Raw genomic sequence first — 27,494 nt, 5'->3', positions numbered from 1 at the left:
GGTGCAGCTAGTGAAGTATTGAATTCCCTCTTTACGGTACAGGACCAACGAGAAGGTTTCCATAAACAGCAGTTGGCTGATGTGCTGCTCAGCAATGGAGACCTGGCAGGAGCAGAATCTGCAATCAATGATATGCCTGTACAAAGCCACGATGATAACCTACAAAAAAGTGACTCAAGACTCATCTATTATGTGGCTGGTTATGTGGCAAGGAAGTGCGTTTTAAAGTCGAAGTGCCTTGACTGCACGAACGAGCTTCTACTCCCTGCTTCAGAAGGGAGGAACTTGGATGCAGCACCGTTCACAAGTGCCTGCGACTTCGGTGGCCTATTGTATCCCTCCGTGAAACTTTTAAAGTTTATTACTGACCTTGAGGACATAGTTACAGGGTGTTTTAGCTCTAACAAGCTCCACCAAGACAGCATCATGGATATACTCGCTGTCATACATACCAAAGAGATGGCACCTATCGGATGCGATGAACACAGCAAAACAATAACAGCAAGTATGATTGGATTTTATGTAGTTACGCGAATGCGCTTTTATATCAAAGGCTTAAATAAGGCCTGGGATGCAGCACGTAGGAAGTCTCACCAACATTAAAATTAACTCGACTATGAAAGTGTATTGAATCTGTTGAACAATGATTAACTATGACATGCAGTGAGCATATGCTGCGTAAATAAAAGTTCACTGGTGGATATGACAACTGTGCTGTTCATTATTGTAGACATGATTCTTCAAATAACTTGTGTATACCGATAGCAAAGATCTAAAAAAGAAGTAAGGAAAAAATTACACCAGCAATTAAACCAGGAATGTATGCATTCAATACAGGGTATTCGAGCGCGTTGCGCTCGTAAAAAGCCGTCTCGGCGCAAATAACGCAGTGAATTTGAAAGTTCTTGCCAAATATGGTCCTATTAAGAAAACAATTAAGTATACCACCATTGCCCTACACCTGCGACAAGCTTCCTTTTTTATGCGTCTTCGTTTTGGGGCCTATGATTATTGCTGAACCTAGACAGTAGACTTTTTTTTATTTTGTCATTGAAGACGCTCAAAAGTGAGGACACATGCGCAATTAGGCATGTATTTTATGCGGAGTGCGCCATCAGTCACAGATAGTAGCCGTATGTACGACGCCCAAGAATCCAGCTCAACCACGCGCGGGAAAACCGATATGCGATGCAGTGCCCGTTTCCGGCCTGACAGCACAACTACAACTTGTTCCCACGACAGTATCGGAGCCTTGACATGAGTAAAACGAAGCTACAAGAAACAAAAAGCAAATGCAAGAACGTCTGGCCCTGGCTACTCTTACAACACCCCGTGGTAGTAAACTGAAGCCGCATAAAACGCCACACGAATCGCTTATCCTAGCAGAACACCGGCCCGAAGGCTGACGCGCTTTCAAGTGCGGTCGACTGCAGCGCCGCCGCAACTTTCTACCGCTCAAGGCACGCTCCGGCGTAGGCCGTCGCGCCACTGGGTATGTTCTAGTTCACTGTACCAGTGTGTTGTGATGGGCTTTATGACACATAAGAAACTAAGGCCATCACGCGCCAAGCTCGAGGTATAGGAGGAATTTTCTGGATAATTTTATAGAAATTTGAAAAATCGTCGGTGGTTAGAACTACCTCGTGATGACAAAGGAAAAAATATTAGAAATTGGTACTATTAAAAGCTTTAAAGGGGGTTGGGTAACCTCAGTGGTCATCCTTGCCCGGGCAAGGATCTCGAGGCCCCCAACCAATCAAAGACCTGAGACCTTTTCTCCGGAATGAGAAATGTCTGAGGTGTATCACGCGACACTGGGCCATGATTTACATTTTTGAAGAAAACCTCCTTCCGTTAAAAATCTAATAACACAAGACATGTCACCGATTGCAATATTGTCACGGGTCATTCAGACGACGCGGGTCGAAGGCACGATGGTGTACCAGGACCACAGTAGCAGGCGCCAGAGACAGGTCAAGCAATCGCGGCCGGGCTCACGAGCGGGTTCTGCCGATCTTCTACCTCTTCACCGTTGATCGGCACCCAGCTGGTTGAAGAAGACGTTAAGTGCAAAATGAGGGAGTAATAACACACATGACACTCCTCCCCTCACGAAAGGCGCATCGTCCCGATGCGCAGAGAGGGAAAATTAAGGTTGAAAAACATTGTAGAGCGCGAAGAGTTAGGCCACGTGCTCCGAGCGGTCACAGTACGCTTTCAGGCGAGCTACGTGAACAACTTCGGAGGCAGGCGGGCGGCGGGACGCCCGCGTTACGATCGGCAGCACTTCACAATTTAACTCGCCTATACGGCGAATCACTTCGTACGGGCCAAAGTGAAAACGACAATATCAACTAAGAGCAGCACTGGGTAAAAAGGAATGCGTTGATTATAGAATGAAAAAAGCAGTTTTTCCTTAGCTTTTCCAGTTTCGAACATGAAATTAAAGTGTGATTTACTGTAAGTTCATCTCTACATGTACAAACTAGTTTGTCTTTTTTCGTTAGCAGAAAGTTGTACGTAATGTGCGTGGCCTATAGGCTCCGTACAGTCAAGTTTGGTCACGATCCTTGCGCCACCTAGCGCCGCTCCAGTGAGTCTGTGGGCCGGCTGAATGGAAGCACCGCCGCCGCGCTCAGCTGCACCGGCTGCACGCTTTCAGTCGCGTTGCAACGATGGCAAGCAGTAGTAGTGGCGGTGGCCTCAGCAAAAAAAATGCGAAAAGAAAAAGCAGTTGTCGGTATTGCTTCGTGAAGGATTGCCATAGCCGCGAAGGACAGTTTGGCATTAAGCTGTACAGATTTCCACGTAGGCCGTACGAAAGAGATTGACGAAAGAAGTGGATCACGGCAGTGCGGAGAATCAAGTAAGTTCTTTGTCGCATTTAAAACCAGTCTTAGCGTCTTTTCAACATAGTACGTTTAGCAGTTTCGTACCGCGAGTGGTAATTTTAAATGTGAACGCCTCGCCGCGCTCCGGGCGGTGAAGTTTGCGGAAAATTTGTTTGAACCTCGTGCATATGTACCTACGCATACGTGTCATTTTCATCGCGGATATATCGCCGCACTTAACTTCCTATGGCGTTTGTCCGCGCTGCATTTCTTCGATTGTACTTCTTTAGTCGCGCCTACGTACAAACTTCCTCACATGTATGTACATACTGCACTTGCCTAGGAACGTTCGTAGGGCGCACCGGGTTGGGTACGGAAGAAGTTATCGTGCATGCAGATTCGCTAGGAGTGCGGTTGGCTCATGTGTCAAAGCTATTTTGGGCCCTGCAAATGGCGAAAAATGTGGCAAACATGATAGAGCGTGCCAGTAGACTTTTATGCGGTGTGCGCAGACCACTTCTCCGTAGTGTAAACAACTTGTGTTCTGTAAAATTGCAGGCCAATTAGGGAAACATTATGCATGTGTTGTCTGCCTCCGCCCTCTGTGGGTTGAGGATTTTGTGGTGTAAACTATGCTGTGTCGTCTTTTTCAGCCTGGCTGACGGTTCCGAGTGGGTGCAGAATGAGAGGACAAGAATATGCTCTAAGCATTTCGTCAACGGAGAGAAGAGTACGATCGCATCGCATCCAGGGTACTACCCAACCATATTCCCGGATGCATACAGGGTCAGCCACGTCGATGCGACTAAGCAGCTTGCACGATATGAAAGGTATGAAATGACTTTTAGCACTGTGAACCACCTATAAGAATTCAATATTAGAACTACTGTGTGCAATTCTAAGTTCAATTAGTCTGCAGAATTTGAATGCAGCTGGTAATTTTCATTATGTAACGTTGAGAAGAAAGTCCACAAGGAGAATATGAATTTTCGAATGTTTCATATGCTTCAGGTTGCATAGGAGGAGGAGGGCTAGGGCATCGTCTGCCTCAGTAATGCCAAAGCAGGCATCTGCCACTGTTAGCGAAAAAGACACGGCATCAAGCACTTAAGGAGACACCTCTGAAACGGATCCCCTGAATCAAGAGCCATCCAACCTGGAGGTACTTTGCATGGCTGTTGACGCTGCACAAAAAGACAAGGTAAGCAACCGTGATGGGCATGGAACAATGACGCTGCCATTCTTTATTTTGATGCAAAGCCGTCTCTGTGTACATGTTACATGCAGAGTTTAAGTGTGAAATTTCAGCAGTTTACTGCCTGCTTTCGTCACTGTGAATTAAAGTGTTTAACCTCTAATTTATGTATATGCATCTCACTGCAGTGCAGGTGACATAGCTGTCCAGTTTTATGACTGATACCTGTTTTTTTCTTTTCTACGCAGTCTTGCCAAACCGACGACATTGCAAGATGTTCCGGCACATTTTCGGTGTTCCTGTGTTCGGCACGAGGCAATGAGGCGTGCACTCAAGTCAACCAGAACAGTCAACCAGACAGCAGGACAGCTTGCTTCACAGGATACGACAGTGTCCAAGCACGTGCAGCTGCCATGAAGGATCTGTGCGGCGTGTCCCCCGACATATATGCCCTCCTGCTTAGCATAATGCACCGTTCTGCTGAGCGAACTTGTGATGTGCCAATAACCGATAGGCTTGTGCTGTTTTTGATGAAGCTTAAGCTTGGGATCACTTACTCATCTCTTGCAGTGCTTTTCTGTGTGTCCAGGAACACAGTCTCTCGTCATTTTAAGAGTGTTCTTAAACCACTTAGCATTGCCACGCAGAAGTGGATATATCGCCCTCCTGATCATGTCATTAGGCAGACAATGCCAAATTGCTTTAAAGTTCACTACCAGGACTGCTCGATGATAATTGATTGTAGAGAAGTCCGTACAGAACAACCGTACACTGTACAGCAACAGCGTGTGCTGTATTCACATTACAAAGGAGGATATACTCTGAAATTCCTTGTTGGAATCACGCCATGTGGTGCAGTCTGCTTCGGCTCAAAGGCATACGGAGGCAGGTTGTCAGATTCCATTATTACAGTGGATTCTGGGTTTCTAGACCTAGTGCAACCAGGCGATGTTGAGATGGCCGATAAGGGGTTTCCGGGTATAAAGGCAGGCCTTGAAGAGGTACGGGCTGTATTAGTGATGCCCCCATTTTTGCAAGGTCAGGACCAATTTTCTGAAAGTGAGGTGCATGAGACGTACCAAATTGCACAGGTGCGAATTCATGTGGAAAGAATTATCCAGTGCATAAAGATGTTCAACATCCTCAACACACGCATACCCACAGAGCTGATTGCAGTGATGAGCGACGTATTTCATGTCTGCTGCGTCTTGGCAAATCTCCAGCCGCCTATTATAAGCTCCGAACAGTGAGGTTTGAAGTGCTGCACCATCTACAATCAGCAGACATACGCTATATTCTCATTTTCACACATCTTTTTATTCAAACGAAAGGTTAATCACACTCTCTCTCGAGGACTTGACAAGGGCGGGGAGCAGCCACGTAAAGTAAAAGTCCTCCAGTGCTCGCACAGCTGAACATAGGAAGTCATCGTCTTTCTCTACAATGATGGTGAAGTTTTGTTGTTCTGATTAAACAAAAAAAACATTAATTGAGATTACACACATACATTAACCGTTGCACCTGTGTGTAATATCGGTGACTTGCAAGGAGCGTCAATTTGCCATTCTTGTACTTAATGTACGGCACAAATGTAACCTCCTGCTCTACATCAATGATGTCACTGTTCCGTCTTGAAAACTGCTCTACATCAATGATGTCACTGTTCCGTCTTGAAAACGGGCACTTTATCTCTAAAAAGCAAACACCCTTTGCCGTTTCAAAGAGCCCGTCAGGGTTTCCGCAAAGCCACGGCTGGGCTGTATGGACCACAAGTCCAGTCTGGAAAAAGAAATAATTTTTTTCTGAAGTAAATGAAAATAGAAAAAGTACTTTTCTGAAGCGTATGTCCCACAAGTACACAATTAATACAAATAATGCAAAAGCAGACATAAAAGTGCAATGGTCATGTGCAAATATGAAAGCAATGAGGCTACCAAATGTGAAGTCACAAATTTTTAAGTCAAGCAGGTTGTACACATGTAGCTTACCTCTAACACATCTGCACAAACTTTCTCCTCAAAGTTCTTGCGTGCCACTGGCTCCATTTTCATGCCTGAAAACTTTCAGTCAGCCCAACGTGCGATGTTGTGGTATTGGAAAACGTACCATATGATGTGGCCTCAGAGCAAAACCCTCGGCGATGCAGAATTGTCTTCAAGAGGTCTTGAGGATGCTTCCTTATTCTCAGTATCATGTGTGCTTGCGAACAAGTTATTCTTAATCTTTTTTCTCTGTGCCACCTGTTATAAATTTTAACAGGATAATTAGGAGATACATTACATTGCAACTCTCCAAGGTGACATATGAACAAGGAGGTGATGCACCTACCTGTGATTATTAGCCTGCCCCTTTGTCAGTGCACATAGGTGCAGAACACTTAAGCATTTTATGTTCTTGGCGTAGTACGCTGCCACTTCTGCTGGCATTTCTTCTTCGTACTCCTTTTTTTAATTAATATTTTTGGAAACTTTGCTGTGACCATTAAAGAGTGCACAGCCTTTTTTGGTTCTTGCAAAAGACTCCTGAGTTTTTCTATTTCTTCTTCAAGTACTACTTTATCTATGATATCTTGCAAGACTGTCTTGCATGCACTTTCATCATTTTCATTTTGTGCTTTCAAAATTCTAGACATTGGACATTGAATGTCAGGGAAGTGCTTTATCAGAAAGCTTGGGTCCAACGGTTTGGGAGGCTCTCCACCACCATGTGGGTGCTTGTTAGCTGAAAGAAAATATGCAGGTGCATTAGCTGAAATAAAGCTGGGGCATGCTTTGTGGAAACAGACTGAAAAGCACAAGCATTATTGTCTTCTACCACTGCGTAACAAGCAATAAGTTTCTTAACTAATGCCGAAATGTCTGGCAATACATAATAAAAATAGGTACATCTAACTTCCATTCCATCAGCAGTGAAATGCAATGCTTACCACTAAAAAGTTCTTCAATCGACGCGTTATCGTCCACACGGGCCTTTTTCGCTGGTCTTCCCAACCTCTGCCTCTCAGATGAGCAGGAGATGTCGTCGTGCATGTTGACATGCAGCACAACAGCCGCGCAGTGTTTGCAAGACCCTGCAGCGCCGCACCTGCAACTGCGAACTCCAGCTTGCAGTTCGCGGTCATTCTTGTTTATCTGCGGTGAACACAATGTAAATGCAACAGTTGACACAAACTATGACCGCCAAACTAGCCACCCAACAACAAGAGAACGTTCGCACGTGATGCCCGCATATTATGATTAATTACGTTCCCACCGCGCAATACCTTTACAAACCCTCCTAAGCGACTTGAAAAACTCCACTATGTAAGGCAATCATATTCCTGAGAAGCGATGTTGCTTATTCGTGCACATGATAATGTCGCTGAAACAAGCCTCACGGAGATTTGAAAAGCGGTTCGCGAATCCACATGCTACGAACGATACAAAACGTGCACCGCCGACAGCGGGGTCCGTATTCAGCAGTGGCTGTTGCCACGTTAAAAATGCCACAACTTCACTCACGTGCAAAGAAACGTCGTAAACTTGTTTCCCTAGTTGAGAGCGGCACTTCGCCCGCACGTTCACGCCATCAAGTTCCGTCACAAAGGAAACGTGTCCAGCGTCGTACAATGTCTTCCCGCTCGTCAGAGAGGCTGGATGAAAATATTCTTCTTTACCCTTAATGGGCCTAAACCCCGCTAAAACCACCTGGGACATAGCAGAGGATCGTGCCGACCGTGGATGCAACACGAAAGCGGACGCTGGCCGTGCACATGAAGGCGAAAAGAGCAAGTGGGCAGCTTGCGCCCTGCCGCCCCCGCCGGCTCAGTAAGGCGGAATCTGCCACGGCGGCGCTGAGCGCGGCGCTAGGGTGCCTGGATGCGCGCCTCGCCCCCGCTCCGTTCAGGGTGGGGACATTCTTTGAAGGACCTGTTGCCGCCTCGACCGGTTTTCGTAGCCGCTGTCCGCCATTGCCTAGCCCACTCTCCGCGGAGCCAGCACGTGTGAACTTCGCGCGTCCGCCTGGCCGTGGTTTTCGGCACGGAATGCCTGGCTGCTGTGTGCCGTTGTGCACCAACCATTCTAGAAATGGCTGGAAGATGTATCACTTTCCGACAGAGCCGAAGAGAAGACTTCTGTGGATCGCAAAAGTCAAGCGTGATAAGTGGCAGCCGACGAAGGGATCATGCGTGTGCAATGTGAGTATTATGAGCTTCGCTTTTGTATTTAAAACTTACTGCCGTGCACGTAATAACCGTGCTCGGAATCCATCATTTTGTAGTGTGCAAAAGTGTGCTCAGAAGCAGTAGAAATACTGCCATGTGACACGAGCCAGTGTTCCGTGCCTGCATCATCAAACTGTACGATGCCAGCATTTTTATATGGTTCTAAAACACATTAGACGTGAGCCCAGCGCTGAAAGAATTATGCGTTGATGCTCCCGGTTTCGCTCCTTTATAAAGGTATTTAAGCTTCACGCTTTTTTTGTGGTTCTGACATTGCCTGCAGGCCCACTTTGAAGAGAACAACTTCGAGCAAAATCGTGCCGACGGCTGGAAAAAGCTGAAACCAAATGCTGTACCAACTGTGTTTCCCTTTCGCGGTAAGTACCGCCAATAATTCGTATCATCGTTGCATGCACCAAATACTCGCCTCTGCATTATTTTGAAGAACATCACCGGCACTAATGCATTCGAGCTTGCAATCGCTTGCATAGATCTAATTACGACAACGGCCATTCTTGTTTGTACCACCAACTTATTTTGTTTTGTTATTGCAGCTTTGCCCCAGAAAAGGAAGCCACCAAAAGAAAGGATGGGACCTCCGGTGCCATCTGGGGCATGTGAAGGAGAAAGCGTGCCGCCGTGTGAAGATGATGCTTCTGTAACAGCTGGAGTCTCATGGGATAAAAGCAAGGATCCAGCCTCGGGGTTACTGACCAGCAACATCGATCTGCCTTTAGAACAGGACTGCTGCCCAGAAGCAGGCAGCCTCAGCCATTCGCCAAGTGATGGAAGCAATGCGCAACGAATGCAAGGTTGGTCCCCTGCTGCACTGTCTGGAGAAGATGATCTACAATCTGCTAATATCTCGCACGCAGAGCTAAATAAGCAACTCGCAGATATGAAGAGGAAGTACAATCAACTCCGTGACGCGCACAGCAAGGCAAATGCAACAATTCAATGCCTTAAAAAAAAGGTGCAAAAGCTAGAGCGTAATTTAGAAAATCTTGGAAAGCACGTGAAATTCTTGAACAAAGATCAAGTGGGAGCACTTTCTCGAAATAGTAACCAAGGCAACACATGGTCACCAAAAACAATCCGGCAAGCACTGCAGATAAAATTTTCATGCGGAACCTCGGGTTACGAAACAATCAGGAAACTCGGATACCCACTTCCATCCAATAGGACTCTTTCGCGTCGCCTCCAAGACCTGAGCTTTACGCCGGGGATCCTAACTGAGGTGGTTGAATTGCTAAAGATGAAAGCAGAAGGCATGCAGGATGTCGAGAAAGACTGTGCCTTATTCCTCGATGAAATGGAGATCGCTCAAGGATATGAGCTCGATCGGGCTGGAGACGCTGTGTATGGGGGGAAAACCTTGCCTCTAAAGCCAGATGAGCCTGCTCGCCATGCCCTGGTATTCATGGTGGGCGGCCTAACTCAGAGATGGAAGCAAGTAATTGCATACCATTTCACTGGTAGTCACGTAGATGGTCCGACCCTCAAGGAGTGCGTTCTGCAGATTGTTGAACTTTGTGCCGACATTTCTCTGAGAATCCGCGTCGTGACTTCGGACATGGGAGCTTCAAACCGGGCGATGTGGCGAGATCTTGGATTTACGAGTCACAGAAATTCTCGAACACTTTGCTCAATACCACATCCTTTCCTTGAAGGTAAAGAGCTATTTTTTACTGCGGACGCAGCACACGTGCTGAAGAATATCAGGGGCCAGCTTCTGAATTCATCTGTTTTTACTCTTAGTGATGCAACTGTATGTCAACATGGCTTGTCATCTAACGAAGTAAGAATGGGTCATGTACGCGCTGTAGTAGAGTACGACAGTGACAAAGAGCTAAAAGTCGCGCCAAAGCTCTCAGAGGCGCATGTTACTAGGGGTCACTTCACCAAAATGAAAGTGGGAGTAGCTGTGCAGTTCTTCAGGGAGGCTCCTGCCGCAATCCGACATTTGGTGAGGCATCAAAATCTGGGTCCAGAAGCGGAGACTACCACATGGTTCCTCGAACTGGTATCTAAGTGGTACACAATTATGTCTTTACGACACCCATCAACCGCTCTAAGCCTTGAAAACATGGAGAAATACCATTCAGCCATCGGCACACTTATGTTGGCGCTTGAAACCTTTCAAGGTATGAAAGCAGGTAGCACGCCTCAGTGGAAACCGTCTCAAGCAGGCCTCGTAATATCAACAACAGTCGTTGTTCGACTTCACGATACTCTCCTAAAGAGCGAAGGCTATAAGTTTTTTTTAACTAGCAGGATTCTGCAGGACTGCCTCGAAAACCTATTTTCTGTCGTACGCATAAGGAAGCCGGTTCCGAATGCGTATGATATGAAGTGTGCGTTGAAGCTTATTTGCGTGAGTCAGTTTTTGAACACACCAACGACAACGAACTATGAAGTCGACGATGGCCAATACCTTGTTGACATGCTGTCGAAAGGCCTGAAGGAGCACACCGAAGCCGAAGTGGAAGACATTGACGACGCGGAAATACCTTTCATTGAGGCGCTATCATCAGCTGATTGTGCCATCCTGTTTCACATTGGTGGCTTTCTGGTAAAAAGCATCATCAAAGCGGTTAACTCGTGTGGCCAGTGCAAGGCCGCAGTCTTGGGGTCCAGCAGCAGCGAACATGCATATTTAACTGCGCTCAAGGAATATGTTTGCGATGGCAACAACCTTCACTATCCGAGCAATGCAGTCATGAGCACTCTACAGTCTTGTGAGGAGCATTTCAGGGGAATCACCACTTGGACGGATAACGCGCTCACCATGAAATCGCCAGTGCAGGTCGTAACTGCATATCTGAACAAAATGTTGCGACCCAATCTCGAAACTTGCGAGCAGCACAAGGAAGCCGTCCAGAAGATGCTGATCTCAAGCTACGCACGGCTGCGGCTGCGCATACACCTTCGTAAGGTTGGAGCAAGAACCGTCAGTGGAAACGCAAGTAAGACATGTGCAGGAGCAAGCCTGCGTGAACTCTGAAATTGCCCTGCAGTGCCCTGTACATCGCCGCAACATATTCCCTTTCATATTACCTTAGTAACAGTGGTATTTTTTTGCTCCTTTCTTCAATACCATCTCGACCTGCATTTTTAATTGTTTTCTGTAGTGTATTACCTTGTATTTTTACGCTGCAGAGCTCATTTTCCCCTTCATACTACAACAGCATCCGAATAAAATTCTTCAAAAGTTTGCTCGGTGTGTTCAATGTGTCTGTTTTAAACTGTGTATTCGAAGCTAGTGTGAAATTCGCTGCTTAAATTTATTCCCCAAGTCTTACATAAATGCCAGAGTTTTCGTTCATTAGGTTACTTCCATTCATTCTTTCAGCAATTGAAGTTCATATCTTAATTAATGTCCCATAATGACAGTTTAGCAAAAATAAAATTTTGTCAGCCCGCCTTGCCTTGGGGAGGTGCAACACCTAGAGCTCGCATAGGCTAAAGAGAAGCTCACACCACGCCAGTAAAAATCAGTGAACTACAGCATCTCCCATACCGCGAGAACAGAGCGATTCACGTCGCATACTTTCTAAGCGAACAACTACTGCACTGTGTTTCGAAGCAAAACACGCTGCATTCGTGAACGATATCATGTCGCAGCATGGGTTGAGCAAAACTGTATCATGAAAAAGTTAGCTTCCTTGGTCTATTGTTTTGTCCTGCCCCCTCTTCAAGTAATTTTATCAGCACGAAACGTGCACGCGGGCGAGAAACTAGGGGCATAGTCGTATGCTTGCAGCGCGCTCCCTGAGAGAGGGCTATGCAATGGCGGACGCCGTAGCAGACGACGCGGTTGTCCTCACCCTGAACGGAGCGGGGGCGAGGGCGCGCATCCAGGCACCCTACGCGGCACTGCTCCGTAGCGCCCTCTGACCAGTGTACGGAGCCTATACGGAGACGGCAGACGACTTCCTTGAAACGTTCCTGGTGGACACAACATCCATTCGCCTAAAACTGGCTTTACCAAGTGCAGTTTGTTATTTATTGCATTGTTCCATGCAGATTCCCATTTTTCTCTTGCTTTACGATGTACTAAGTTTATGCAAATTTTATATGGTACATTTACTTTCTTAATTTGCTTGTCATAAACTTGAGCAGCAAATCTGCTCTTTCGTTGCCTTTTATGCTGACATGAGTTGGCACCCAGCAGTCTTATGTTTTGTCCTTGAGCAATGGCTGTTGTAATGTTGTGTATGAGGTCGTCAAGCAGTGGAGTTATTGTATTTCTAGAATGAAGGCCAGTAAGCACACTTAGCAAGTCTGTGCAAATAATACTGTTGGTAAGGTTCTCATTTACTACTTTTTCCATGGCTACACAGATAGCATAATACTCGGCAGTGAAGATGGATGCACATTGTGGAAGTCTTAATATTTTATTCCAATTTCCTTATACTACTGGGCTTCCAATGTAAGCATTTCTTTTTGAACCATCTAAATAAAAAGCTATGAAAGTACTGTATTTTTGCTGAAGTGTATGGAAATCTTGTAATATAGCTTGATGTGGAATGTTTCTTGCGGAACTGCGTAAGAGTTAAATCACGGACTGCAGGGAAACTGTACCATGGCGGCAGCGGATCTCGCCTTCGAGCACTGTTTGGCAATGTGTCTAGTACACTGAGGTTTTGGCACATCTCAAATCGCAAGAGCAGTGGCCGGGTAGCTTGCGGTTTGTTGTTAAAGATTGTTCTAGATGGGCATTTTTGGAACTTCTGTAGTGAACATCTTCACCAGAAGTCATTCGAACAAAACCGCGACGTCGGAAGTTGCATTTAGCAGACTGGCAGCTTTTTAGAGCAAAAGACAGTTTATAAAATCAAGTTTAAAAAATCTCATCACCCATCAAATAAACGAAATGTTCGCGAATTGTATCAAAATGGCCGCACACTTAGCTATTCCTCACCCTAGCAAAAATGTCCCATAGAAATGTGTACTGGTCCAATACAATATTTTATGGGTTTTGTTGGTATACCTACTGGTTGTATTTGGATTTCTACTGGTTGTATTTGGATTTCTACATGACCAGTAGAAACTTGAACTGGTCCCATAGCTGGTACATATTGGCTTTTACTGGTCAAGTAGACATGGTTGTATTGGTTGTATCTGAATCTTTATGGGCCCAGTAGAGACTGATATTGGTCTATCTGCATGCACACTGGTTTGGACATGCTGTACTAGATCTACTCAGATGCCTATCAGGCACAGACTTAATATAGTTTAAACTGGTATCCAATCGCTTTATTTCTCCTAAGAGGCAGTGGTACCAATTTTGTATGCATTTGCATGACACCCACTCAAAACTGAAATTTTACAGAATGCAACAGTGGCTTAGTTTGGGCTAGACGATAAGTTTTTTGAAAACATAGCGCAAAAAAGGCACATTGTATATTCAACGTGGTGGCTTTTCTAAAATAAAGTTGCAAGTTAGCGCCTGCCCCGTCCACATCTGTGTCGTCCGTGTCTTTTTTGCACTATGTTTTCAAAAAATTACAGAATGCACTGTAATGATTTGGCAGAGCATGACAAATTGTCGCAGTTGAAGTTGTAAACACATAGGAATACAATAATGCACATGTGAGGCCAGAGATAAACAGTGAATGTTTACGACTTATGAGTCTGGCACGAAACACAAGAAAGGTGAAAACAGCAAACAAGCTATCAAGACTACTAAAAACAAACTATATGCAATGAAGAAACAAATCCAAATTGCACTAAAAATATCACACACTACCAATATAAGGAGACTCTCAGTGAAAAACCACAAGATGAAAACAGCAGAAAAATTAACACACTAACAAGAACAGGCCACTCACAGTGAAGAAACACAAGATGAAGATAGTAGAAAAAAAACATCACACAATGACAAAAGGTGAATGAGATTGAAGAAAAACAAGATGCAAACAGGAAATACCACACACTACAATGAAGAGATGATTGACACTGAACAAACACAAAAGATAAATATACAAAAATATCACAACCAATATCCCTTATCCCACAGTTCAGGTGTCCCCAGATATGCTAGACAGATACTGCACCATTTCCTTTGGAAAAACCAATTTTCATTTTCATTTCACTGACAGTAAATACACTGCAAGAACCCAGCTCATTTGCAGTCTTAGTAAGGGCTGTACCAGCTAAAGTGTGATGCAAACCAAAAGAATAAAAAATAAAGAGAAATAATAGAAGTGAAAATAACAAGAAAGCCATTCATTCAGTCCTCAAATAAATTTGGCATGTCTCCAACATAACACACACGGCCAACATCCATGGCGACTGAAACACTGCTAACCTTGTCAGCAGCCAGCACTACCTTCTTGGAAGTTTTGGCACATTTGTGGATATGTGGCAGATCCCTATAACTTTCAGAAGCCAGGCATGTACACAACAACAAACAAGTGCTGTCCGGCAACTGAAATACACTCTCCAGAATGTAGTACTTTCCCTGCACACATCTGAATATACAGTTCCGTGTCTTTTTTGCGCGCCTGTAACCTTCTACATGAAGACGTTGTCCATGAACATCCATGCGTTTAAATTTCATTAATGGAAGAACCTGTCCAAGCTTCTCCTGGACAGCACAGCGCACCTGCTCATCCATTTCATTTAACAGAGTGCCTCTTCCCAGTGGCTTTTCAGTGGAGCTTTTGCCTGCACATGAGGAAGGCATTAACGTGTCGTACACAGCTTGCACTTGAGATGTTGGATTGAGAGTATTTGCCAGCTTTGTTATTTGGAGTCTCATGGCAAACCGCTCAAGGATTTGCAGTGGTACACCATTAGCATCGCTAATGAGCTTGAGAAGCATGCCATTTCCGGACTCAAAAACAAAGGCCGAGTGCGACCACAGCGGCCCAAGCTCCAACACGCTCTTTGGCAGATGCAGGAGTTGATGCACGTTGAAAGTCATTGCCTCACGACCATACAACTCCTCCATACTAAGCACAAAGCATGATAGTTTATCCATAGCTTCATGGATGTCCTCCTTCGTCATTTCGTCCTTGAGCAGGATGTAGACCGCTGCCACGAGCGAACAGAAATGGTGCAAATACTCCTCTGGCAAGATGCCTTCTAGACAGGGAACAGAATAAAACAGAAGCCACCATTTCCACTCACTTGCTTTCCATAGCGCTCTTTCCCCAATGCTACATGGCAGCCTTGAAAACCACTGAAGGGGCTTTATGCTCAATAGCCTTGTGTTGACTTGACTGAGTGTGGCAGGAACTCCAATGTATGAAGCAGACTGGACACAGCCAAACCACGTGTCTGCAAGCTGCCTTGTCACGCCTTCCAGCACACAATGCATGTAATCCGGGCAGACTCCCCAGACAAGGTCAAAGTCAGGTAGGCGGGCTAGTGGTGAAAAGCCCTTCACACCACGTGATGGCTCTCCAGATATCAGTGATTTCATATCACTCCTCACACTTCTGTTTGTCCTTGGCTCAGGATGACCCCCATCATCTGCCACTGGGTACTTCACAGACCCTGTAATTAGGACAGTAGAAAGATTTGATTTGGCTGGCAGGTTTCGTGCAATTGTGAGCAGCATAAACCTTAACGGAGTTTATTTTTGGCTAGCCTCGGTTGTATTTCCAGGCCCATGACTAACTGGCCAACATGGCCCAGAAAAGTGAAGGTAACAGGCACAGGCATGCACAGTGGGGAGGGCAAGGGAGCAGTGGCCCCCCAAACGACATAGGGAAGGAGGACACAAATTTTGTGCCATATTTTGTGCCCTGCTATCCAGAAGACAAACAGGCACTACATGAACTTTGACTATCCTTATGGAGAGACCTGCACAAACCTATGGCAACAGGCTTTTAAAGCCAAGAACAAGCTGATGCATGCTTTATTACATGGGCTTGTTGCAAAACTATTTGATGTAATGTGGCAAGGCTATACAAGGCTTACATATTTTCTCATATAAACACGGCAGTAACTTCAGCTTCGCTCTGAGTTGATGGCTATACAAATACAAGTTTAAATGAAAGCCCAAAAATGCTGGTCCACATTCTGGTAAACAAAAATTTAAGTTCTAGAAGCATACTTACGGTTCACAAGAACACCTTTATGATGACAGTAGCTGCATCCGTAGTAGCCGTTGAACTGCTTGATATTTAGTACAGCTGCTCGTGCCGGAGCATCTACACAGCAGCAGGTAAACTTCATATTTGATGAATACTTTTCCCCGTCACATTCCCAATTCACTGTTCTACGCACAGTTTCTGTGAAAACTTCCAGGAAGGACGCCATGTTTGGGTGGCTTTTGCCAAAATAGAGGCCACACAAGAGTACATGTTTCCAGCGAAGTGGTACTGGTAGCTCATTGACTACGGCTTGGATGGGCCACAGTGATGATTTACTGCATTTGAATGCTCTAGCTCCATCCGTGTTGAATGTAAGCGATACATCAGACCATGCAGCCTTCCCCATCTGCCGCTGGTAGAGCTTCCCATCCGTTATGTCTCTAATAACCTTGTTTTCTGATGGACCAGGATCAGATGCAGTGGCCCGTTTCTTTTTTAATGATGTCAGCAGGGTCTGGGCCACAGTGTCATTTGTGAGCATCACCTCGAGCTGCTTTTCAATGCTTACAGTGGCGAAGAAATTTTGCGCCGAGTTTGATGTGTTGCAGCTGGGACATAAAAATTCGCGCTTCTCGGGATTGGGAATAATTGCCCCACATTCTTCGCAAAAGTAGTGTCGTTTTACCATGTCCGCCTCCCAGCGCTTCCACACTTTCCTCAATAAATACTGAGAAGTGGGTAGGATTGGTTTCCCCAGAAAGAGGTTTATCACCCCCACAAGCTTCTCCATGTCGACCCAGTTTAACCCAGATGATGATGTGTACGTCATCAAAATGAACATGGCGTCTCTAACTGTTACGTCTGAGTTCGGCAGACGCTCAATGGAAAAAAAAATCACTGAACTCTCTATCACTGTCGCCGTCGTCCGCACAACGGCAACTGTGCGTGTTGTCTTCGTCCGCGTTTCTGTTGCAATGGTCAGCGACATCGTCTTCGTCCGCAGAGTGGCAACTATCAGAGTTTTCTTGGTCCGCATTTCTGCAGCGATCATCGCTGAAGTCGTCTTCGCCCGCAGAACAGCTGTGCACGTTGTCTTCGTTCGCAGAACAACTGTCCGCGTAAATGCTCTCTTCATCCGGTTTTCTGTAGCAATCGTCGTTGATGTGGACTTCGTGATCTTCGCGGCAGTTTTGTTGCTCTCGAAGATCACTGACAGAGGCATATGGAGTTGCGATTTCTGAAGACTGCTGATCAATGACGGGATTAGCAGTTGGAGGCGAGTGGTTTTGGATGCCCGTTTTCGGAAAGGTGTTCGGTGTTGCAGGAGGTTGACGTTCTTCATCACGCCTCTTTTGGTAGAGCAACGTTGTCCTTGGCACAGCGTATTCTTCGCCCGGTTCTAAATACCTTTTTCTTTTCTTCGCTCGCCGTGTGCTTTGCATTTCATCCATAACCTTCCTTGCAGCGATCATAACAGCAACTGGATTGGATTGGATAACAGTCAGCTAAGGAATGGCCATGACGTTGCGGCCAATGTATACGCACCATATATTTACACATATCTATACTGATAATAACATTTCACTTATAGTAAAATTTATTGCAAAAATTATCATTTGTATTTATGCATATTTTGAGTTTTTAAATACACTAAGACAAAAATATAAAATAAATATAGAACTGCATGCGTGGCTATCATCATCATCAGTACGCCACCACGTTTGCTAGCCACCCGAGGGCCCGAGGCCTGCCTGGCCTGCCTTCCTTCCGCCTGACCGCCCAAGACGCAGTGCACGTTTCTGTTGTCAGCGCTACGTGGGTGCAGTCGTTAGATCTAGTTCATTTGGCGTAGTGCGTGTTATCGCGATGTTCGCGTACGTAAGATTTCGTGACGACGACATGAAGACTGTTCTTCCGATCAGTCGGTTCCGCAGCTTCCAGCCAAAAGGCCTGAAAGACTTCGCTACAAACAAGTGGTACGAGGTCTTCTGGGAAGATAATGAGCAAAGCGGTTATTACCAAGCCCAGATCGTGCGACTGTTTGGTAAGTGAGCTAGAATATGTGCCGCGTTCAGTGATTTGCAAGCCTAGATAAAGCTTGTTTATTTGCTTATCTCGCAGACACAAAAGAAGAGGCCGAGCGCCAGAAACGGATTCCGGTGCCGCCGAGGCCGTCGGATACAGAGACGGAATTAACGACGCCGTCGAGTGATGATTCTTTGCGCGAGGTAAGTGCGTGTTTAGCGCGCGCACATTTAACATTCGCTGCCTGATATTTTATCGAAATCAGGCCGCTAGTTTGAGTATACATTGCGCTGTATTGTCGGGCGCATGACCAACTATGCCATGCCGCTGTCGGCGACTGTCGGCATGGTACCGGCATGTATTGCCGGAAAAGCACCACTAAGCTCTCCGCTTTGATCTCCTGGGCGGCTGATTGCCACTGCCTTGAACTAGGAGGCGCATAATATGCTTACAAGCCCGTATTACACGTCGTGACAAAGCATATTTAGGCCTTGTGGTCGTGCAACTGTGTAGCATGCCCGCACTGTGTAAAATTCTCACTGCATGTTTGCTTGATGGGTACTGATTGTGACATTTTTCTAATACTGTCATTTTCCCAGGTGATGAGGAAAGCTGCAGCTGAGAAGAAGAAAAAGAAGAATAATTCTCAGCGGATATTGCGAGAAAAGCAGTTGCAGCAGCTCATGGAAAATGAGCCTGACGAGCAGGCACATGAGCTGGAGCAGCTCAGGCGCGAAAATAAAGACCTTCGTGAAAGGCTCAAGACGATGGAGAAAGCGCTATGCTCTAAAATTTTTGATGCAGGTTTGTGTCATGCTTTTGTGTTAGGCACTAGTTAGACTGATAGAGCATTGAAGGAAAAGGCAAAAAAAGGAACAACAAAATGCCTATATGCATTTATCTGTCGTGCGTTTTTATGCATGCAACACCTCTTAGCGTTGGTATATTGAAGTGAATGAGGCATATTATGGTCTGTTATGTTTGGCACTTTTATGTAGTCCCCTTATTATTTTTTTCCTAGAACAACTGATGAGCAGGCATTGCTCCTGCAAGCAAAAAAGGCCAGAAATCCGTACATCTGAAAGGGTGCCCGCAAAGGGTGCCGTCGAAAGGATGCCCGCATTATCTGCACCAGCTGGACCAGAGAAAGTGCCCCCAGCTGCACCAGAGGCCAAACCTGCTGACCCGCCTGCAAGGGAGTCACAAAGGCCTGTGGCAGTGCTGGCCCCACCTCAGCCATCACTAGGCCACAATCCAGCCACACCAGAGGAGTGTGCAGCTGACCAGCTTGAAGGGTTGCCATTTCAAGCGACTGGCAGCAAGGTATGGAAAAAAAACTGCTGCAGGTTATTGTGGTCACTGTACTGGGAGACCTTGTGCAGTGCCCCTTTAATGACGGGAACAGAATTTGCTTGGCAGAAGTACATTATTCTTTTCTTTTGATTTGTTGAAGACTTAGCTTTGTTAGCAAAATTGTTCATCTGCTGTTTAATAACTAATCCGTTTGCATGTGCTATTCGGGCATATTTTTGTAGCACAGTTTGTATGACACCATAGCGAATGTGCAAATCTCTATTTTGTTTTCATTGTCAGTAGGTGTTTAGTGTAGAAATCAAAGTTGGTTATGTCTTCCTTCTTTCTACTAAACACCACACTGTTAGTCTAGTAGTGCTCTGGAAAGGTAACTACTGAATTGACCTCAATCTGGATATCCTGTTGGCACAGTGTAATCTTCCAGTTTCCTGACATCCTTTTCATCTCAGTGTTCTGCGTTTATACCAGACCATCGGTATAAACACAGGTGTGTTCTTTTTCTGCACAAGAACATTCTGATGTTAGAGATTATGATGAAAGTAAAAACCTCAGTCTTCACACTGATGTCGAATGGGCATTCGCACTGCGTGCATGAAAAGAGCATGATTAGGGCAGGCACTTTCTCGCAGCTGTCTGGGGCCAGATGCACTGAACCAGTTCCATATCAGTCCGTGGGTCATACAAGCGGTGTTCATCATCGTTTTTTTTTACCGTTTGTTTGTAACGTTTTTTAAAAACAGTGCTTGGTAGAAAATTAAGCTGTACATGTCACCTACTACTTTTGTTTTTCAGGTGTTCTTGGGGCATGGAGTGTCGTTGACCAGAGAAGGTTTCAACCATTTGATGTCGAGGCAAAAAGATTCGGTTTTTGTTCGCGAGGCCTGCGTTCAAATATTCTCCACTGCAGGCCTTGTGGGCAAAAGCATCACAGGGAACATGTGCAACAGGACAAAGGCAGACCCCAAACCCCCCTTGGACCAGCAGAAATATGCTGCACTCAGTGGTATGTGCCCAATTTTTGACAGCAGATATTCCAGACGGACCTTACTGAAGTGAATTATTAAGTAATATGGCTCGTTTTTTTGTCACTATGCTTCTGTGCAGGAGCTACGCTGCAGTAATCAACATATTTTGTAGTGAATGCAGCTTAGTCTGTAACAGGCCATTTATCTGCACAGTTGCTCCTACAGTTGGTTCATGGTGATTTTAAGTGCAATAATTTCTTCTTTCCTGTGGATGTGATTGATTTGGGTTTCTTTGCTCTTACAGCATTCTTCCAGCACTATCTGGAAGCAAGGTATGAAGCCGACGAAGCCAGGCGGCGGCATCGTAGCCTGAACAAGATTGTGGCGGGCAAGCTTGCCGACGTCATGAAAATGCAGAGGCGAGATGTTTAAATAAAGTGCAGTCTTTACATTGTTTCTGCTTGCTTATATTCCAGATGTGCTCTGCCTGGCTAAAGTGTGTGCAGGCAAATGATCCAGTTGGGACCTTCTAATAATGTCTTTGTTGGCATGGTGTCAGTATAACATGTCTTTCTCGTGCAGCTTTTTTCAGATGCTGCCATTTCGAGCTGCATGGAGTGGGCCTTAGGATTGGCAAGACGACGCAGCGTCTGAACAAAGCCTTTGATCACATATGCCATGAAGATGGGGGAATTTGCAAATAAAGTATATACATTGTTCGAATCCCTTGCACCTGTTTGTTTTGCTGCCAGAGACCAAAACTTGTGGGCCAGTATGCTTACTGGACCATTATGGTTACTGGACCAATATGCTTACTGGACCATTAAGCTTACTGGTCCAGTATGGTTACTGGACCAATATGCTTACTGGACCAATATGCTTACTGGACCAATATGCTTACTGGTGTCAATAACCCAGTAGGCTACTGGTTTTTTCTATCGGACATTTTTGCTAGGGCAGTCTTCAGGAGTGGTGCAGCAAAGCCACAAAGTGTGGTGGACAGGAAGCAAAAAACAACGAAATAGAGCTTGGGGTAAATTTTTCAGGCATCCGACACAGAAGGATCTCGCAAATTTTATAAAGGTAGGAGCTAAAGCTCGGTATGCCCATCGCAGTGCCGACAAAGCCTCATGGCAGAGTTACGTTTCATCTATAAAAAGCCAAATTAAATCTTTAAAAATGTGGCAGCAGGTTCAAAAATTTAATGACAACTTCTCACCGTTCACAATTCCTTTTCTAAAAACACCTGGTACACAAAGAAGCATAAGGAAACAGGCAGACATTTTGGGGGAACATTAAGCTGCAGTTTCCAGTTTATCTCACTATACACAGTCATTTCTGAAACACAAAAATATAGCCAAAAAACAAAATTCCAATAAGTGGAGGTGGAAAGCAACAACACAACAATTTAATTACTCTCCAAGAAGTAAATAGAGTACAGTCTGCCGGAAGAAAAACTGCTCAAGGACCCGATCAGATACGCTATGAAATGCTCGCCCACCTTTCTCAGTGTGCCATAGAGGCACTGTTGAATTTCTTCAACAAAATATTCATAGGAGGAAAAATGCCTAAAGTGTGGAAAACAGCCGTGATAGTGCGGTTCCTGAAACCTAGAAAGCCATCAATTCTCCTACTAGCTACAGCCTTTACAAGCTGTCTCGCCAAATCATTTGAAAGCGTCCTGAATATGAATAACATTTGTCCTGGAATCCCGCGAACTTTTTGATATCCATCAAGGGAGTTTTAAAAAGCCAGCCTTCCTCATCAGCCGGAATGTGTTGTGTTGTGTTTTATGGCCCATATGCAACTGAGGCCATCATGCGCCAAGAACAACATCAGCCGGAATGACAATACATGTAGAAGCAGTGATTATATTGCAGTTTTTCATGCCTCACTTGACCTATAAGCACACTTTGAAGTTAGTCATCAATCGGCTGTTGAAAGTGATACTGAAACAGCATGAGAAACAAATTCACTTATAAATTATTTAACGGTCAAAGGAGAATATCACATGGTAATCCATTTATAATAATGCCTTACACATCATGACAAACAAGAAAACTCGCATCCAAAAGCTAGGTGTCTAGGTATGCTTCTTTAAAATGTCAATTTCACAGGACGTTGCCTTGTTAACCTCCCTGCCTTTCCATTATTCGCTATCTCTTTCTTGGGTTCAGATGTTCAATGCTCAGCAAATGGCACATGAACATCGGTTTGTCAGCAAGACAGATCTATCAAGGAACATGACCACATTTTTGGTTGTCTTGCCATAGCACTAGACAACTGCCAAGAAAACTAAAAATGCTCCTTCAAAAGCAATTTTTCTTTAGCTAGCTGTGTGGCTGCACAGTGTCTGTTGCATGTATATTATATATGATGCAAATGAAGAAACCGGTTTTTTGCATTGTGCTCATGCAGCAAGCAAGTTTGCTTCCATTTTTTCACACGACAGGATCACTATGTTTGGCCATAAACTTTGCACAAAGAAACACGAAGTGAAGTGATTTGTATGCAGTTGCATGAGAAGCAACACTGTCCTCCATGTATACCTGCAGTCTACAACAAAGCAGCAACTCAAGTAATGTGATTCCAATCATGAGATAAATGCAGGTCTCTCCACAGAGGCAATCAGAATTGTTTTGCACCCGACTACACCACAGCACCACTGCCATCTGAGGAAAAAATGTTAGCACCAATACTTTAGTAACACACGAGCAAGAAAGAAAATGAACAAGATGAGTGCTGAAGCTGTCAGTGTAAAGTTTTAACATGTTTCCTTCAGAATGGAAACAAGTTGCCCAGCAACAAGCTTTGTAAAATGCAGCAACCACCTCTCATTTATTAGAATTCATCAGTTGCTTAACCAGATGCCAGACTGTCTTCAGGTTGATAACCTCAAGAAAATGAGTGCTAACTACTACTCTTGTAAGAAAAATGTGGTGCTTACGCACCTATAATTATTTTCAGGGCTACTACACCTGCAGGCGAAGGAATTCGAATTCATTGCACTGTCTTCATGAACAGGCAGGAATGCTTGTTTTCATATTTTTTATTCATGTCAGGGAAACTGAAACCATATGCTGGGAAGTGTAGCAGTTTAAAATTGAACAAGAGATGTATTGAAAGCATAAATACTGCAATGTCCTTTCAGTGCAGTAATCAGCATTACTGATTTTGTCAGCATCACTAAAAATGTCATACAACTGTTAGCAACAGTTACTTCCTAAATATTCTACCTATGAATTAACAAAGAAGAGAAAACAGTTCACCCCAAATTTGCCAACAGTCTAAATAATATTACTATATGCCACCAAATGTGCCATGCCAACTATGCTAATAATATGCACGTGCATTTGAGCAAATGGCGTGTTGTGTAGTTAAGGCAAAACTACTTGTCTTTTGCTTTATCAGCACGGCTGGCATCCAGAATCTAAAGCTTCAAAGAGGCACTGACATATAGCAAGCGTGAGCAAAGTTTTGCTGACGCACCAGGCATGGCAGCTGTGAGAATGATATTCACATACAAGCAATCAGACAGGATGACAGCTTATAAGCAAGCTAGTGGCAAATATTTCTTTCAGCTGCGCCACAATGTGCACACCTATTTTACTTTCATGGCAGGCTGCAGCAAGGAAATACTACTTCAGTAAGAGCTGACCCGACTACTGACGAATATGCACTGCTGGACCACATGATGAATCAGAACATGCAGCCCCACAGACCATTTCATTGCTTATACACAGCAGTGAATATACACTCCATGAACTGTTGGCGACACATGCAAAACAGTCGCACCACCACTTTCTCTATGCTTGCACCAGATGCGTACAACAGTCCAGTGAGAAGAATATTGATTGAATGTTGGGAGTAGAGCACTGCACGGGCCATAATTATTGGCCCGGGCCCGGCCTGGGCCTGATACCTTCTACCGCTACCAGCTGGAGCCCAGCCCGGTTTCTCTAATGCCCGGACCTGGCCCGAGCCCGAGGAAGCTCTAGGCTACCAAGGCCGGCCTGTCCCAACAAGTCGGTGGGCCCGGCTCAGGCCCAAAACAACACAAAAGCTGTAAGCCTGCTACAGAAGCACAAACATTGTTGTTACTATGAATTTCAGTGAAAAAACATTAGTGGGTGTTAGAACAGAGGTCTTAAATTCTCTACTGTCTGCTTCTGTTTGAGTTGTTACTTATATTTTTTTGCCCAGAACAAAGTACAGTGCCTTGAATGCCACACATACCAACTTGGTGAATATAATCAACTCAAGCCGTTTTCCGTATCTTAGCTTCGGATTTAATATTCGCAAGCTTATGTCGAACAGGCTGTAACGTTGCAATCGGTTCGCCACCAAAACGGAAAAGGTCACACGAGACCGCAAAGCAGGGAGGTGTCCGCTTGTGTCTGTTCAAACAGCTGCTTCTCCCACTGTCGCTTGTCTCTTACCATCCAGCAATAACAAAATGCAGGAAGATCAACTGGGCTTGGATATATTACACAATGAAGATGTCAACTTCTACAGGTCCCACACTTCACTGAAACCGAGTGTTAATGCGGTCATCTTAGACAATTCGTTTAGAAAGCTTTTGTAGAATTAACGGCCACAAAAATCGAAAAAAAGGAAGGACTTGACAGACAACGAAATGAAGTCTCATAATTATTATGCGATACAATGTAAAAAGTGATCAGCATAAATAGTGAGACCAAAATAGAAACATTACACTACATGGGTGCAATTATTACATGCACCCTCAAAGGCCCAGATTTGCCCGCATGTGCAGTCTACCCAATGGTCCGGGAAACCCGCGGGAATACCTCAACTAAACAAAACAAATAATACAACAGTTATCAGGAAATACAAGGCTCGGTAGTATCGAGCTCAGAACATTAAAGAGACAAGGCGCATGCTGGAGAGGAGATAAGTGTGATGCATTCAGAGCTGAACATCTGGCAGCAAACAGCGAAAACAGCCTCACAGTTCCTGTTCCTCTCAGGCTATATCCGAATGAGTAAAGCAAAATGTTGCTTTATTTTGTGCGTGGACGCCGTACTTATGCTTCATGGTTAACGATTTCGCGAAGCTAAGAAGGTGGCAAGCAAAAGTACTGTGTTCGTGGCTTTCGTTGCTTCAAAACTTTAGCTTTGTAAAGAGTGGTATATATGCTGTTTAGCCTGAATTATTGTTTTCTGCATCATTTTCATTTTTTTGCATCCTCAACCTATCACATGACATATTACTGAAGATTAAAAAGTTCGTACTCTGGAAAAAGCAGAAAAATAGCTACAATATTATCTTGACCTGCAGTTTGTCAACCCCATGAGAACATAAGAAGCGGGCGCTAAGTGAAAGTACGTGCTCACTACGCAAGCCTGAGCCTGGCTCAGGCCAGTCAGTATACAGGCCCGAGCCCAGCCCGGGCTTTCGGGTGAGCCTGAGCCCGTGTAGTGCTCTAGTTGGGAGTGCTTTTTGGAAAGGCCTCTCATCATCATCAGCGTACTTATGTCCACTGCAGGACAAAGGCTCCTCACATTGATTTGCAATTAACTTTGTCCTGAGCCAGCTGTGACCACCTTTGGCCAAGCAAACTTCCTGATGATGATGGATTTTAATAGGACAAAAGCGTCTGAGGACAAAGAGTGCCATGGCACAAGGCATTTTCTTCTGTCCCACTCATGGTTGCCTTATCTAGAAATCCACCTCTTTACCCCAAGGGACCATTGGTTACCTTCTCTCTGCATCACATGCGAATGGTCTCGACAGAAACCTATATAACATTACAAGAATTAGAGAGATTTATGAGGCACAGATTTTCAGTACAAGACATCACAAAGGCAGAACAGCAACTCACAAACCAATAAACCAGCACAGGCAGCATGGAGTAAGAATAATTGAAAACTGTCGTTAGTCTGCCCAGCACTGAAGCGAATGAGAATCAGGCACCTGGAAACAACAGGTATTTTGTTGAAAAGCGCATCATCCTATTCTGTTTGGATACAGAGATCCCATCATTGGTCTCTTCTGGACTTCATTAGATCAGAAAAGCTTTTCCATTTCGTATAATTGTCCCTATTTATGATATGAAGCAATAAACACCACTCAAAAACAAAAAAACTGGAAAAAAGCGTTATTGCTCCCTTTGTTTCAAGAGAAAATTGCGTTTGGAAGCACAAGGTAGTATATGTAATCTTGGCAGACAGCTTCCATGAAAGTCAGGCTGCACACGAGAAAGGCAGTGAACAAGCCATATTATGTAGTATTCAAGAGTGGCTGCAAGTATTCTCCCGAAGGCTCTTCTCAGGCACCCTCCGATGATAAGGGTCAGGTGCACCCCAGACTATAAGGAAGCAGACAGCCATTCTTGCTGAGGCAAAAATCCTCACTCATGGAGAGAAATAGAAAGCTACTTAACTCATCCAAGTGAAAACCCTTTCTTGCATTAAGAAAATATGGGCAGAATGTTGTTTCCAACAGCAAACAGCTACTTTTCACAGGTGCTACTTCGCATGTACCAACTCAATCTGAGGCTCATGCACTTTGTACAGCATTCATAAGTAGAGTAATTCATTTTGAACCGGCAGTGACACAATGAACACAATGACAAACTGGGACAGAGACTGCCCTTTATTTCAGGTACCTTTTTCCCTAAATCTGGAGAATCTAGTTGGCGTTAGCTGGAGAAAGCACCCTTGTGCAATGGCAAAAAGGTCCACTGAGAATTGCTCAAGGAACGAAGGTGTATAGTCAATAAGGAATAAAGAATCGTCAACATATCTAAAAACTTTTACCACGCATGAAGTGGCAAGTCGATCTTGAAGAATCCTATCCAATTGTGCTAGGTATTTCACAAGGGTGGAAACTTGGGCGAGTCGGTAACGATGATCCATGGTATATGGGGAGCGCTCCGTTGTTCCGTCTCTT

At 44.8% G+C, this 27,494-nt stretch overlaps 3 protein-coding genes across 4 annotated transcripts; 2 read left to right on the top strand and 1 right to left on the bottom strand.

Moving 5' to 3' along the window:
* The first annotated feature begins 7,926 nt into the window (after nt 1–7,926).
* Nucleotides 7,927–8,976, top strand: LOC144134871 (THAP domain-containing protein 11-like). The gene is made up of 3 exons (XM_077667687.1): nt 7,927–8,203; nt 8,514–8,611; nt 8,785–8,976. Exons 1-3 carry the CDS (start codon nt 8,051–8,053, stop codon nt 8,849–8,851), a joined length of 318 nt encoding a protein of 105 aa, XP_077523813.1. The 5' UTR covers nt 7,927–8,050; the 3' UTR covers nt 8,852–8,976.
* A 5,489-nt stretch (nt 8,977–14,465) lies between these two features.
* LOC144113444 (uncharacterized) lies at nt 14,466–17,585 on the bottom strand. The gene is made up of 2 exons (XM_077646525.1): nt 16,303–17,585; nt 14,466–15,736 (listed from the first exon to the last, which is right to left on the bottom strand). Exons 1-2 carry the CDS (start codon nt 17,498–17,500, stop codon nt 14,466–14,468), a joined length of 2,469 nt encoding a protein of 822 aa, XP_077502651.1. The 5' UTR covers nt 17,501–17,585.
* A 453-nt stretch (nt 17,586–18,038) lies between these two features.
* Nucleotides 18,039–21,036, top strand: LOC144113443 (uncharacterized). 2 transcript variants are annotated; one of them, XM_077646523.1, is made up of 7 exons: nt 18,039–18,322; nt 18,400–18,506; nt 18,903–19,107; nt 19,325–19,626; nt 20,410–20,446; nt 20,525–20,620; nt 20,887–21,036. In XM_077646523.1, the coding sequence occupies exons 1-7, from the start codon at nt 18,145–18,147 to the stop codon at nt 21,012–21,014; spliced, it is 1,053 nt and encodes a 350-aa protein (XP_077502649.1). In that variant the 5' UTR covers nt 18,039–18,144; the 3' UTR covers nt 21,015–21,036. The 2 variants fall into 2 exon arrangements, with proteins under 2 accessions (XP_077502649.1, XP_077502648.1); XM_077646522.1 differs by having other exon boundaries at nt 18,043–18,322; nt 20,410–20,620.
* The last annotated feature ends 6,458 nt before the right edge of the window (nt 21,037–27,494 follow it).

The sequence above is a fragment of the Amblyomma americanum genome, chromosome 1, assembly GCF_052857255.1.
Source record: "Amblyomma americanum isolate KBUSLIRL-KWMA chromosome 1, ASM5285725v1, whole genome shotgun sequence".
In the NCBI taxonomy this organism is placed as follows: Eukaryota; Metazoa; Arthropoda; class Arachnida; order Ixodida; family Ixodidae; genus Amblyomma; species Amblyomma americanum.
This window is presented reverse-complemented; position numbering and strand designations above follow the sequence as displayed.